Source organism: Callithrix jacchus, chromosome 4 (genome assembly GCF_049354715.1).
Source record: "Callithrix jacchus isolate 240 chromosome 4, calJac240_pri, whole genome shotgun sequence".
Classification (NCBI taxonomy): Eukaryota; Metazoa; Chordata; class Mammalia; order Primates; family Cebidae; genus Callithrix; species Callithrix jacchus.
In genome coordinates this window covers 44,528,585-44,543,593 of record NC_133505.1, presented here as the reverse complement: position 1 = coordinate 44,543,593, position 15,009 = coordinate 44,528,585, and the positions used below count along the sequence as shown (strand labels likewise).

The 15,009-nt window shown below is 44.1% G+C and overlaps 1 protein-coding gene across 6 annotated transcripts in view; it reads right to left on the bottom strand.

The window, feature by feature from the left end:
* Positions 1-337: 337 nt before the first annotated feature.
* Positions 338-15,009, bottom strand: part of BRPF3 (bromodomain and PHD finger containing 3) — a 35,783-nt gene continuing 21,111 nt past the window's right edge. For 4 of the 6 annotated variants that reach the window (XM_078369060.1, XM_035295474.3, XM_078369061.1 and 1 more), the window contains exons 10-13: positions 10,850-10,947; positions 7,829-7,926; positions 4,066-4,220; positions 338-2,706 (exon numbers count right to left, since the gene is read on the bottom strand). In XM_078369060.1, the coding sequence (XP_078225186.1) occupies positions 2,523-2,706; positions 4,066-4,220; positions 7,829-7,926; positions 10,850-10,947 (535 nt within the window). In that variant the 3' untranslated portion in view covers positions 338-2,522. The remainder of the gene's footprint in view (positions 2,707-4,065; positions 4,221-7,828; positions 7,927-10,849; positions 10,948-15,009) is intronic. The other 2 variants (XM_078369059.1, XM_078369062.1) reach the window with 1 other exon arrangement.

Sequence of the window (15,009 nt, the reverse complement as noted above, 5' to 3'; positions counted from 1 at the left end):
TCATCTTTGCTAAAAATAAAAAAAAAAAAATAGGTGGGCATGATGGCACATGCCTGTAGTCCCAGCTACTGGAGAGGCTGAGGCAGGAGGATCTCTTGAGCCCAAGAAATTGAGGCTGCAGTAACCTATGATCACACTATTATACTCCAGCCTGGGCAACAGGGTGAGATCCTGTTTAAAAAAAAAAAAAAAAGACAAACGCTCGCTAGCTAGGAAACTGCAATAGCTAGCTAGACAACTCCATTCTTAATGGTCCTGGTCTGTTGAGGAGGTGGCTGTAGAGATTAAGACAGGGGTAGGCCCCTACCGATCACATTAAACAAAGCACAGCAACTACTGCCCATTAGAACATTTATTTCTCAGAGAGAAAATAAGTTTCAGACAGTCATATTATAGTAGGTAAAATTAACTTTTGTATTCTTTACAAGCATAGATTTTTCTGTTTATTACCTCTCTTATACCATCTGTTATAAACAATTCTAGAAAGCAAATAAAGTCACTTTCTACAATAAATAGAGCATCATGTGCTTCACAGCAGACGCGACAGAGACACATAGGCCCCATGCCACAGCAGGATCTGAGCCGTTTCCCGTTCTAAAAGAGCATTTTAAAAAATGAGACTCAGAGAGAGAGAGACCGAAAGATTCAGAGATTGAAAAATAAAGAGAGACTTAGAAGAGTAAATGTTGTGGGGGAAAGAGAAAGATATACACAGAAAGAGGGAGAAAGCCCCAAGATGTTACAACACAGGTTTAGACAAAGGTTACAGAGTCCACAGCTGACCAACTACCTGGGGAGAGGGGAAGCACTGGCTCCTTTAAATCAACGACACTGTGTGGCCACACAATGGAGGACTCCAATAATGGAAACTATAGGCCTGAATAATTTAGAACAGTATTTTACAATTATATACACCATGTCCTTCCCTAGCCATATGCTGTATTATGTTTTTATTATTGTATAAAATTCAAAACCCCATCCTTTGAGTTATAGAGTTTTGTTGGTTCTCTTTTAAACTCTGGCTCATGTCCCAAATGTATAAGAAGTTGTGGTGGTTGGTTGGTTGTATTTTTAAAAAGTCAAGTGTGTAAAAATGGCAGTGATCTCCCCAGTGACTTTGTTTTGTCCAAAACTCCCCTATGAAAAATTTAAAACAATTAAAAAGAACATCAGGTTAAAAATCAACATGGCAATCAGCAGCCTGCAACTGGCCCTGCGACTTTGGTGCTCAGAAGGTGAAAAGAAATGTCCAGAGAATAGACACTGAAGCCTCTGAAAGTTGTGTTGGTCAGTCAGCATTCCCCATTCACAGTTTTTTTTTTTTTCCCCTTCCATTTTTGAGAAGGTGAAGGTGGGGAGGAGGTTGAAGAGAAAGAAGGAAGGAGGCAGAGGGTTTGAAATAAAAGTAATGCATTCCCTGGAGTTGGGAAGTGGGAGTAGCAGAGGCTAAGCAGGGCACAGCAGAGCACAGGCCAGGAAGATGTTTGGTGGCAGGCGCCATGCCATCCAGGTGGTGGAGAGGGAAATTTAAGACTACAATTACAGAAAAAGTCCATGAGGAGAAAAGGGGGAAGAGGGCAGACTCAGCTAACAAGCACAGCTCCACCCCAACTATCTTCAACATCTACGTGGACAGGTGGACACACGCACACCCAGTGTGACAGAGGTCCAACTGGGAGGCTTGGCCCACCTTGTGGCAGCAAAGGAAAAAACAAGAGAGGACCCGCCTCAATTCAGGGGACATACTCACAGAGCCAGGAAGTTGTGTCATCAGCAAAAAGGAAGGTCTGTGGGTGAGAGGTGGTGTCCTGGGGGAGGGGGTCACCAGGTTGTGGGCTGGCCTCTCTCTGGGCCCTGAGGAACTTGGCAGAGACACCGACCTGGCATAGCAGCTGGCCTCAAGGGGAATGAGACATTAAAGAAAAAGACCAGTGTGGTGACGGTTTCTGTCAGTTTGGCACAAGAGAAAAAGAAAAGGAATATGGGAAAGAGAAAGCAAGACTGGGCAATGGGTGCAGAAGATGAAACAGGGAAGAAGTGTGAGAATGGGTGACAAGGGAGAAAGAGAATGAGCTTGGGGAGATTCCCCTCGGGACCCTGGCGTATCCACAGCATCTCTGGGATCAGTGTCAGAACCTCACCCGCCCTGAGGTGTAGTTAGTGGGAGTGGGATGGAGGGGGCCAGGCAGCCCCTCAAGGAGCCCAGGACCTCTTGCCATCTGGGCCGGGTCCATTTCCTAAGCTAGGCCTAAGCCCCACAGCTGTTTCTACTTCTAACTGGTTCTTTAGTGAAATATCCCCTGAGGGACCTTGGGTGGGAGTTTTTGGCACACAGCAGGCCTGCCAGGGGAACCATGCAATTGGTCAAAACTGGGGCCTTGCCCATGGTGGGGCGAAAGCCCGGTCCCTGGCCTGCCACGAGAGAGGGAAGCTGCCAGCCATACATCTGGCAGGGGAGAAGAAGCTTCTCTGTGCCCCGTGGGACGGAGGCAGGGCAAGCAGATGCAGGCCTAGCCCCGCCCTTACAGGTAGCTGGAGGTGACGAAGGAGTGGGGCCCCCGGACTCTGCTCAGGTGGATCATCGCGCGGTCATAGGCCACCTGCACTGACTTGCGGATGCTGGTCTTGCGGCCTTCCAGCATCTTGAGCTTGTCCACGGTGTCTTCCACACCCAAGGGCAGGACTTTGTCCCTTGGAAGCCACTGCCTGAAATGCAAGCACAGTAAGACGCTGGGCAGTAGTGGGTCTCCTGTGGCCCCACTTGGCCAGGACTAGCAAAGCCAGGGTGAGGGTACAGGGCAGAAGGACGCAAATTGGGAGACTCCATGTAGGAGGCCACCAAGAACCCAGCAGTTTAGGGCAGCAAGCAGGATATGCAGGAGTGGAGTGGGGGAATGGCATGGAATCCATTTTGCAGCTAGCTCCTCCTCTGGGGCCTCACTCTGTTTGGAGAGTTGTCAGGGTCCATAGGCTAAGAGAGGCCCACCTGCTGCCCTCTGGGGCCAGATGAGCCACCCTGGAGGGTTCTGAGTCTCGCCTTGCTTTAGAGAATTACAGAGATATGGCTAGGAAGTAGAGCTGATGCCAGAAACTGATAAACTGATCTGTGGTGGGACCTGTACCCTGTGTATGTGTGTTTTTAAAGCTCCCCAGGTGAATATAACATGTAGCTAACAATGTAGCAAGATCTTGTTTTGTATCCCAGTTCTGACTACAGGATCTAGACTTTCTGAGGCTCAACTTCCTCATCTGCAAAATGGATTATGAGGGGGATTAATGAAGATTGAAATGAGGATTAAAAGTGATCAGATATACAAAACAATCTGTGTAAGTACATGGAGTAAACACTCAATGGCAGCTACTATCATCACTATTTTTATTAGCTAGTCCTACCTCCTCACTCTATAGAAGCTAAGGTGAAAGGACTCTCTTGCTGGTGCTAAGAGAAACTTTAAGTGTATAAACCATGAATCAGCAAGTCCCCTGTAGTGGACACTGCACTGGCCAGAACCCTCCAGGATGGAAACATGCTTCCCAGAAGCTACAGGAAGTGTTGGAAGCCGACAGGCTCTTATCTGAGTCCCTTTCTAGCAAACACCCTCCACCAAAGAAGCCTTTGGCCCAAGGCCACACCCATCTCAGGGCAGTGGCATTCAATAACTAGTTGGCACAGGGTAAAAAGGCACAGCCTCAATTCCTGATGTCTCTATCTTGTTGAGCCACCCAGCTCCAGATGTGCCCAGTGGATGAGCAGAGGCAGCAAGTGGGCTGTAGTTCAACTTCTGCCCAGTGCTGCATCGCTCCCACCCTACAGCTCTCCTCAAAAAGCCTCCTGATGCAAGTCTTGACCTCAGAGTGTTTCCTAGAGAATCTGATCTACAACACCCCTCAGTTACCACTAATGTGGCAAGTGCAGGCCAGTTGCTGGCAAGTAACGCCATCCCCTTCACCTGAGTGGAGACAAGGGTAATTGCATCCATGGGCCCTGTGTATCTCACTAGCACAGCAGTACTGGCACAGACTCCTGGTGTGTCCCTCAGCCCCCTCACAGCAGCACCCACTAACCAGGTGCGCTTGTTGTCAAAGAAGAGGACAAGGAAGAGCTTCTCTCCAGCCTCTGCCTGTTTCTGCTCTCCCAGCTTCAGCACGTCCAGCGGGGGGACAGGAATGGGAACGCCATTGTGCAGGAGGCCCTCCCGGGGCATCTTGGGATCGATGATCTGGAGGCAGAATAGAAGATGGGCACTCAGTGAGGGAGGCCAGGGAGAGCAGCGCCCCTGCTGCAGGACCAACTGCTGAAGCATCCACACCAGGGGAGTATCAGGCCTGAGTGGGATATCTTTGATGTCTAGACCAGACAGGCAAACTCCTTCCTCCAATATCCCTTAGGAGAGAAGAGTAGAGGTCACTTTTTTCCTGTCAATTTCCCTTTAGTACCTTTGCAATTCACCTCAAATATTCGGGGGCCTTCCCTAGGTACCTTCCCTAGGTACACAGGCTTCTTCATGGCTATGAAGAAGGCTCTGCACTGGGAAGGCCGTCCAGTTGGTTCTGTCTAAGAAGGTCTCTGGTTAACCACTACCTTTCTGTCTGACTACAATCCTTCCTGATATATGGACCACATACATTTGTGACACCTCCATGGTAAGATCAGAGATCTTAGGGTATAGCTAGAGAATGAGCTTAGAGGTTGATGAAAAGCGAGGGTATGATGTGGGTGGAAACAAGGGCCACTGGAGGCATTAATCCTTGAGGCAACAAGCTCCACAAGGGCAGCAGCTGGGCCCCTCTTCTCCAGGTCTGCTTCTGGCATCCAGCCCCACCTTGCCTAGCACAGAGAAGGTAGGTGCTCAGCAAAAGGCTAGCAGCATCAACACAACAATCAAAATCCAGGACTAGGGAGCACTTTCAAAGTTTCCAAAGCTAATTATTCACATAGCATCTCATTTCAATCTCTTGCTGATGCTGAGAAGTCTGCTGACAGGTGTTAGCTGACAGAGGAAAACACCAAGCACAGAAGCAGGATGTAGCTGGCTAAAACCACACTGGGGCTAAAACCACACTGACTAAAACCAGATAAGGCTTGGGCATCCGCAGCCCACTGCCTCCACACAGCCCTTGCTTCCAGAGCAGACAGCTAATCACTTTGGGAGCAAAGACTGGGAACTTACTGAGGAAGCAGACTTCTCCAGAGATAGAGTAATCTTACTTCCTATACGCTCTCCCAGTGGGCCCCTTCTCATAAACTGCTCTCATTATTTACCTTTGCATGTCTGCCAACTTCACTACATCCCTCTCAAGATAAGCAGCTGACAGCAGCTGTTCTGGTTAGAAGTTTACTCTAAGGAAGTAAACTTACCATCTTACATCACCTTACCCACCTACCAGGTGTGTAATATGATAAAACTCTCTCTCCCACCTTGTCTGTCAATCTCCCAGGGATTGAAGTAAATGGTTCTAACGAGAACCACCATACAAGCCCCTGTAAGCTTCCTTGATTACCAAACAAGACAAAGAGACTACTCTGACAATATTTCCTCTTGACTAAGGCATGCTGGTTCCTGCCTTGGAACCCAGCATTCTTGCAGAGGGCAGATTGTGAAAAATTTCCCCTGGGGGCAAAAGGAAGGTGGATAAGTCTGCCATCTGAGGAGAGCTTTTGTGTCCCAAAATAATAAATGGTCCATTCATTCAGTGAATACTATACAAATGTATAACAACAAGAATACTATGCAAATGTAAAACAACATGGTAACAAAGCTTAACATGAGTACATACATTATTATTACAACTATAATATGAATATGTGAACACTAAGAAAGAACATACAAAATGCTTGGAGTCAACATTAGAATAGTGGGATTTGTGTTATTTTTTTTCCCCTCTATTTTTCCAAACTTCTATAATGCGGTATATTACTCTTAAAAAGAAAAGAAAAAATGTTTTAAAGACAAGAGCCAGAACAAATTAAAAACTGCATACCCACTATCTATGGATGCCAATACACACTGAAGAATGCATAGGAAAAAGACTAGGAGAGCATAAACCAAAATAAAAACACAGGTTGTGTTCAGGTGGTGGCTGAATTTCTTTAATCATGAGAGAAAATATATAAGTAAGAAGGTAATTTAAAAAAAAAGAAGACGAGTTTTAGATGAGTGTTTTTGCATTGTGAGGTATTTTGTTTGTTTTTTAAATCCAAACCTGCACAGCTTAATCACTTCTTTAACGACTGAGGTGGGAGTCCTGTGGTTTCACCACTGGCAGGGCAGAAAGCCCTGTGAAGGGCAGGCAGCCCAAGGCCCTAACTCTTCAGCTGCTGGAGTACAGCAAGGATTTTCCCCACCTGCTACTGCTAAGGAGGGACTAGAGTAGGCAACATGGTTTCCAATATGGTTCCGACAAATTGTATTAATATAACCTCTTTGGGCCATAGTTTCCTTATCTGACCAAACAGGATCAGAATTCCTCCTCTTCTTATCTTAAAAGGCTGCTGTTAAGTCACAGATATGAAGGGGCTGGAGAAACCCAGAGTCCTGTATATATTAAGAGGCTGGTGGGGTGGTTCCCAACCCTGGCTATATATCATCTGGGATGTTTACTAAAAAATATTCATGCCTCAGTCTGACCTCAGAGTCTAATTTGATAGTGCTGGGGTGGAGCTGACTTGATATGGGTATTGTTTTAAAAATTCCCCCAGATTATTCTCACATGTCCCAAAGGTTTAGTATCAGTGGTATCTTTCAGAGCCAGGTGGACACTACCTCCCCAACTGAGAAAGAGTTCAGAAATAATAATCAAGGTGGTAAGAACTGAAGTTTTTGCTGCTGCTACTATGAAAGAAATGAAAAGCTTAGTTACTGCTGGTGCGAGTATAAACCAAAATGAACTTCCCGCAACTTGGTAACTTGTATCAGATTTCTGCATAGACTTTGCCCCAAGAAGACACTCCTAAGAATTCACTGTAAGGAAATAATCATGGATGTGCACAAGGGTAAAGCTACAATGATGTTTATTGCCAACTGTTTATCATAGTGAAAAATTTAAAACAATCTAAGTGACCAACTAGAGAATGGTTAAAATACGGTACATGCATACAACTGAAGATGATGCAATCATTAAAAGTGATGTTGACAAAGAATGTTTAATGGCATAAGATGTGCATGTTCATGATGTGCATGTTCATGATATGCCGTTAAGTGAAAAGGAAGTTAAAAGCAGTATGGTCTCATGTATATATATACTTATAAAATTTTTATTAAAGGGTAAGTGGCTATACACCCAAAGTTATCCCTGAATAGACAGGACTGTGGATGCTTTTGAACTCAGTGGCTCAGAACACAGACTTTGACATCACATATTTTAAGCCCTGGGCTCAAATTCCAACCCTGTCATTTATTAGCTGGATGACCACAAATTGTCAGTTTTCTTCTCTACAAAATGGAATAATCATACTTTCCTCAGTATTTCAAGGACTTAGCATGACAAATGTTTAATAAAATATCTAAGCATTATCAGTAGCTTTAAAGATTCTCTACAATGGGCCCTGTTACTTTTATGCATAAACAAATAAATAAATGCTATTAAAACGCTAAGAACCCTAGCCTTGATCTGCATACTTTTAGTCTATTTTTAGTGCCCCAAACTGGGAGCCTTGCTAGTTTGACCCACTCAGGCTGGGGCAAAACCCCCTCCCTTCTACAGCTAAAGGCACCCTGACTCCCACCACACTCTGCTGGCTTAATCCAATCAGATAAGCCCCCAAGGCAAGGCAGGGGGCTAGAACCGCCCAGGGGAGGTAGGAGGGTGGTGTCTGGGGCAGACTCACCAAGGCAGGGTAGGAGGGGTAGCCTCGGCACTTGGCCCACACCAGCTCCAAGGGCTCCAGGTCTCCGCGGTCTTCAAAGGGCAGCAGGAGGCTTCTGCCTGGTGGTGGGGAGGGGAGGAGACAGCACCCAAAGGGGACTTGGAATGGTGCCCAAAAGACCTGCCTATGGCCTCCATTTGACTGGGGCAACCCAGGAATGAGTCACAACATCCCCTCCACCCTTCCTTTTCCCTCTCCTTTCCTTAGAAGTTAGACTGGATCAGGGGTCGGCAAACTAGTTCTGTAAAGGGTCATATAGTAAGTATTTTAGCTTCTGTGGGCAACATGGGCTCTGTTGCAATTACTCAACATTGCTGGTACAGCATGAAAGCAGCCACACACACAATCTATAAATGAATAAATATCTATGTCCCAATAAAATTTTATTTTTTGGACACTGAAATTTGAATTTCATATGTTATGAAATATCATTCTTTTGATTTTTCTTTGCAATCATTTAAAAATGTAAAAATCATTCTTAGCCCATGGACCATACCAATATAGGCAGCAGGTCATAGTTCACCGACCTCTGAACTAGAACCCTAAGATGTCTTTCCCTGGAAAAATGTAACTGCTTCATCCTCAGGGCCTTAGGGAAGGAGAGCCATAATCCAGCTTGGGCAATGCTATATACTGCTCTCTGGGCCTCCCTGAGTGGGGAGTCCTCATGATGGAGGCTTCATGGACAAAGATCCCAGGGAGGACATCTTAGCAAAATTACTTGCTAAATGAGTCATACCTGACCATCTAGGTCACCTGGATGCACAATACTCAGTAGAGCCAAGCAGTCTGCAAGTCCTTCACAGGTTTTCTTTTGTCAGAACCTTAGACTGGGTATCCCTGGGGTGGGCACTGCATCTTTTCATCTTACTTTGCTCTGCACTCAGTGCACTAGCACATGTGAATGAGTGCTTCACAGATGTTTCTGGACACACAAAAGAACCTCTCTTTCCCTCCCCACATCTATACACTGGAATGCACAGTTGACCACACTCAACCAAGGAAAAAAGTCCAAATCTAACAGAGTGGAAATTATTTCTAAGGAAATATTACTACCTCACTTTTTTAAAAAATTATTTATTTATTTTATTTTTTTGTAGAGATAAGATCTCACTATGTTGCGCAGGCTGGTCTCAAACTTCTGGCTTCAAGCAACCCTCCTGCCTTGGCTTCTCCAAGTGCTGGGACTATAGGCATGAGCCACTGTGCTTAATTCTACTTGTAATTTTAAAAAATGTTCAAAAATTATAATAAGATACTGTTTTGTACCTATTGAGTCAATAGCAGTAACAATAAAAAGATAAAATCCAATACAAAAGAGGTAGACTGAGTGGAAACTGGTACAATCACATACTACTGATGCAACTGCAGACCAAACCCCTCCTTATGGAATGTAATTTGGCAGTATGTCTGAAGAGCCATTTAAAAAATGTATGAACCACCTGTTCCAGTAAATTCCTTCCCTGGAAATTTATTCTAAGAAAAATAACTTTAAAGATGAATAAAAGAATTTTAAACAAAAATATGGGTTCACTACATTACATATGATGTTAAAAGCTGGAAACAACCCAAATGCCTAACAATAGAATGGTTAAGTAAATTATAATGCATTGTTAGATCACTGTTCCAATAATGAGATATATAAAGATTATGTGTCAACATGAAGTAAGTACAAAATAACATTGAAAAAAGTAGAATACAAAAGTGCGTGTGTTTGGATTAGCATTTTGTTAAAAATGTGCCTAAAATAAACAGAAGGCAACACAGAGAAATGAAGACAATCATGTTACAGTGATGGAACTATGGGAGGTCAATATCCTTTGGCGTCATTTTAATGAGCATGTGGCTTTAAAAGTAAAGAATAAGTTGTCACCACCAGAAGCACAAAGTGTGCCAATCCACTCCTGGTTTTGTGCGAGATGCTATATAAATTCATCTAGACACGAGCCCTGCCTTTTGGGCACTGACAGTTACAGAAAGCAATGAAACACACAGGCATGCATTCATCAACACACATACGAAACTAATGCTATGGGAAAATAAAGCAGTTGGGTAAAGGAAAGAAGGAAGAGAAGCCCTGCAGCCTGTGTGTTAGATGGAAACTTCAAAGACAGGGTATCCAGGGAGTGCACACCCTTGTACAGTAGGGCTGGACAGAAGTGAGCTCAGAGAACAGCCTGCTCTGCACCTGCCCTATCTGAGCACCACCCCAGACCTCTCCCCTTGGTCCTGCCCTGCCCTTTATTCCTTTTGTCCAAGTAGACAAGGCCCATAAAACTACAGGGTTATGTATGTGCGAGATTCAGTGATACAGGCTATCAGTACATTAGTGAATGCTGACAGCCAGTATCCATAAAAATTACAAACACACACTTCCTTCAATTCAGCAATTCCACTTCTATAGATATACTCCCTATGGATATAAAATGGTGCAAAAGATTGCTCACTGTAACACTGGTTAGGATAATAAGTAAAAACAATCTAAATGTCTGTCTTTAGAGGACTGGCTAAGCAAATGATGGCATTCCTATAAAATGGAACATTAGGAAGCCAATAAAAAGCACAGAAGGATCTCCATGATATATTATTAACTGGAAAAGAGAAATGGTTTAGAGGAACATGTGCATATTAGGCTTCTCCATTCACTCTCTTAATTATTTATGCAAGTTTTAGCTTGTATACATATGGATTACCTCTGGAAAGATATAAAAGAAAATGCTAACAATTGTTGTTCCAGAAAGGGGATGGTAGCTTTCATTATATACCCTTTTGTAGCTTTTTGATTTTTATTAATACAGGCATGTATAACCTATTCAAATTTAAGATGCAATTTAAAAAAAAAGAATATGATTGGCCTGGGAGTAGGCCATCTCCCTGCCCACGGGCCCAAGAGTTTTGGGGAGCCCAGCAGTGCAGCTGCCTAAATAGCTGGCTCCTCAGAAGGCCTGGCCCCTTGAGCTCTGCCTGAACACTGCTCCTCACCTGAGCCACTGTAGTCAGAGTCTCCATTCACACCTTCCAGGAAGGGCACTCGAGACAGGGCTGGCTTTCCACGGCTGCGTTTGGGGGGCGTCAGACCACTGCACACAGAGCAGGGAGAGGGGTGAAATGAGCAATTTCAATGACTAAAATGCCCACTCCCCTTCTCCCTTCTCCCATCTCCGACAGGAGTGGAGCTGCAAAAACTCTTCAGGAAGGATAGTTTCCATCTTCCCCTAAAAACGCACACTAACCCATGTTTTTCACTGAAAAGTTCCCATGAGGTTTTGAGGAACTATTTCATCTACATGGAAGTACTGAACCTGGAGGGAGTTGCTTGCTTCCCTGCTCAGAAACCCTGGACTTCATCCAAAGGAAAGGTCACCCCAGTCATCTGTCAATCCTTCCAGAGTCTCAGCAGCCTTGCCATGAGAAGGGGCGATCTTACATCTGCCCAGAATTCTTTGCTCTGGTTCACAATGCTTCTTCTTTAGAAACCAATTTATTTTTGAGATTCGAAAATTTGCCTCTTTGCCAAATTTCTAAAGTGGACATATCATACTTCCTTAATTAGAAAAGACATTTTTAAATTGGAGAAAAACATCACTTCTCACTTCCAAATGGTTTATATGTGAAGTTTTCCTTGGATAGAGAGAAGTGGATTTTTTAAACTAAAAAGTGGGCCGGGCATGGTGGCTCACGCCTGTAATCCCAACACTTTGGGAGGCCAAGGCGGGCAGATCACAAAGTCAGGAGTTCGAGACCAGCCTGGCCAACATGGTGAAACCCTGTCTCTATTACAAATACAAAACCTAGCTGGGTGTGGTGGCGCGTGACTGTAATCCCAGCTACTCAGGAGGCTGAGGCAGGAGAATCCCTTGAACCAGGGAGTCACAGGTTGCAGTAAGCTGAAATCGTGCCACTGCACTCCAGCCTGGCCACAGCACAAGACTCCATCTCAAAAAAAAAAAAAAAAAAGTGGACCAATTTTTTTTCATGGCTACTGCAAAGAGGCAAAATATATATTAAATGAAGATTAAAAAGTGATAAGCAAAAATGAGAATAGTAATAGTAAAGCAATGTTACAACTGAAGCCCAACTGCACATCAGTATTTTCAAATTGTTCCCTGTGCAATTCTAATGTACAACCACAGTTTCTGGGCAAAAATTATGTGGCTAGGGCTTTTTTCCATCCAAACTTCAAAATATATTACTCCTATATAATTTTAGTTTTTTCTACTAAAAAATGCTTAAAGAATAGGCAGTTGGCCAGGTGTGGTGGCTCAGGCCTGTAATCCCAGCACTTTGGGTGGCCAAGGCAGCCAGATCACCTGAGATCAGGAGTTTGAAACCAGCCTGGCCAACATGGTGAAACCCCGTTTCTACTAAAAAAACAAAAAAAATTAGCTGGGCATGGAGGTGCATGCCTGTAATCCTAGCTACTTGGGAGGCTGAGGCAGGAGAATCGCTTTAACCCAGGAGGCAGATGTTGCAATTAGCTGAGATCATGCCACTGCACTCCAGCATAGGAGACAGAGCAAGACTTTGTCTTAAAAAAAAAAAAAAAAAGAATAGGTTCTCAATCTGCAGAAAAGCAGAAATGCTTAAAGAAACCCTTGGTGGTATAAGAAAGAGCCAGGAGTAGGAACTTGATGGAGAATAGGGTACTCGTTTTACTGAATCAGAACTGACTTTATGAGGACCTTATGCTAAGAAAACTTTGCTTAACCAAAACCCAATGAATCATAATTTTTCAGTAACCAGTAGTTAGGTTGGTAGTTTTTTATTGCTAGTCAAAATAGGAACCATTTTGGAAAAAACAAAAAATATCCAGTTTACATTTAGGATTCAGTTCCCATTCACCCTACAAAAATCCGCCAACATATTCGACTCTGAGGCCTTGTACAAATGTAAAGTGCTATTAATTTTATCAGAAAAGTATCTCAAAGTTCACATCAAGACAAAAAAAAAAAATCACAGTTCACATTAAAAAACTGGGGAGACATCTTCAAATATAACAGAACAGAATACAGCAAAGTAGTTAAGAAACTGGAGCTTATCTGGGTTCAAAACCCAACTCTTGTCATCAGTTCTGTAACCTTCAGCAAGTTATTTAACTTCTCCAAGACTTGCACTCCCCATGTGTTGCTATAAGGATTAATGAATGAACACACATAAAGCCCTCAGAACAGCACATACCATGAGGTCAATAAATAGCAGTTGTAGTTATTGTCATATGAAGGATAGTAAATTTTAATGTCTTACTTAAAGTTTTACAAACTGCTAATATTGTACTATAGAATGATGAGCTCTGAGAAGGATGAGCCCAATAAAACAGGATGCAACACCAAAAATGGTCTGTATGTTTCTGATTTACAGAAGAACGCATTAACTGACTAAACCATGGCCTGCATTTCAGCCCTCTTTTCAAGTTACCCAGGCCTAAAAACACAACCCAACCTATAATTATCTTATTTACTGTTTAACATCCATCTCCATGAGAATAGACACCTGAGAAGAAAATGTCCATGAGAACAGACACCTTATTGCTTAGAACAGTACCTGGCATACAGTACGTATTCAATTATCAATAGCTGAATGAGTGACCTATAAAACCTGCTCAGAAAAATCATCGGAAAAGTTAAATCAAGGGGTAAGTGAAAAAGAGGGGGTGGGGGAAGGGTTAGTGAAGTGACCAGTTGTTTCAAGGTTATTTCTAATTCTGGTCTAATAAATAAGATTTCCCTTATGTACTTAATACCACAGTATAGGGGGAAAAAGAAAAAGAAAACAATCCTTACAGTTGAAACCCTTGAATCTCCTATTTTACCCTGAAATATTAATACACACTTCCTCCAAGGGGCCCCAGATAAATCAAGGGCACAGCACTGGAGTTCTACAGAAATGCAAACACACCACCTGAATCAGCAGGCTAACCAGAGCCCGGCCTGGCTTGCTCTTGTGGCTCACAGCTGAAAAGAAAGCCCTTCATAGAAGAGCCAACACACCTTCCACCTTTAGTCAAGGGCTAGAAAAGGATTGTTTGATGGGTCCAATCCTGCCCTGACCCCAATAAATTGGGCTTCCAGGCACTTTATCTTTGAAAGGAGTCAGGAACTTCAACCCAGGGCCAGGCTAGAAGCATCTTGTAAGATTCTGAAATCTCTTTTCCTTTCCTGTGCCTGATAACTTTTTTCCCATCTACTTCCCCTGTATCTCTGGAGGCTGCAATAGGAAGCTAGGTCAACTCTGAGGATTGGCTGGGGGTAGGGGGATCTCAAAGAAACCACAGCAGGGAACCACTCCATGGTTCGAAGCAGGGCCAAGGAGTAGCTGGGTACCCCCTCAGCCTTACCAGTAGTCCTACTGCCCAGGTAAACTGAATGCCTAACAGAACACATGCCCAATCAGCCTTGGGAGCACTTCAAACACAAATATATAGTCTTCTGGTGCTGCCCTGGGACCTTCCTCTCCTACTTTGAACCTAGGATCCATTCAGCAGTCATGTGGGGGGGTCAAGACATCAGCCTTCAGGACAAGCCACTCTTCCTTTGTGGTACTAAGGGTTCTCATTTCCAAGAGTCCTCCCCACCTCTGGTGTGTTGCAGAACACGGAAGAACACAGAGAAGGAGCTCCATAAACTCTTGGGCCTGGTAGAAACTTTAAGGTTCTTGTCTGAGAAATCCTCCCTTCAGATAAAAGAATGGGAAGAAATCCATCCCTTTTCAGCTCGAGGACGGAAGAAGAGCTGGGGCCTTTGTCCGAATAAAAGGCAATTCCAGGCCAGGTGCTGTGGCTCACGCCTATAATCCCAACACTTTGGGAGGTCGAGGCAGGCAGATCACTTGAAGTCAGGAGTTCAGGACCAGCCTGGCCAACAGGCTGAACAGGTGAAACCTCATCTCCACTAAAAATACAAAAATTAGCCGCGCATGGTGGCACATGCCTGTACTCCCAGCTACTCAGGAGGCTGAGGCAGAAGAATCACTTGAACCCAGGAGGCGGAGGTTGCAGCGAGCCAAGATCGTGCCACTGCCCTCCAGCCTAGGCAGCAGAGCGAGACTCCGTCTCAAAAAAAAAAAAAAAAGGCAATTCTAAATTTCCTACTTGTTCATTTCATATACCTATACCACATATCTATGAAGAAGCTATGATGCCCCAA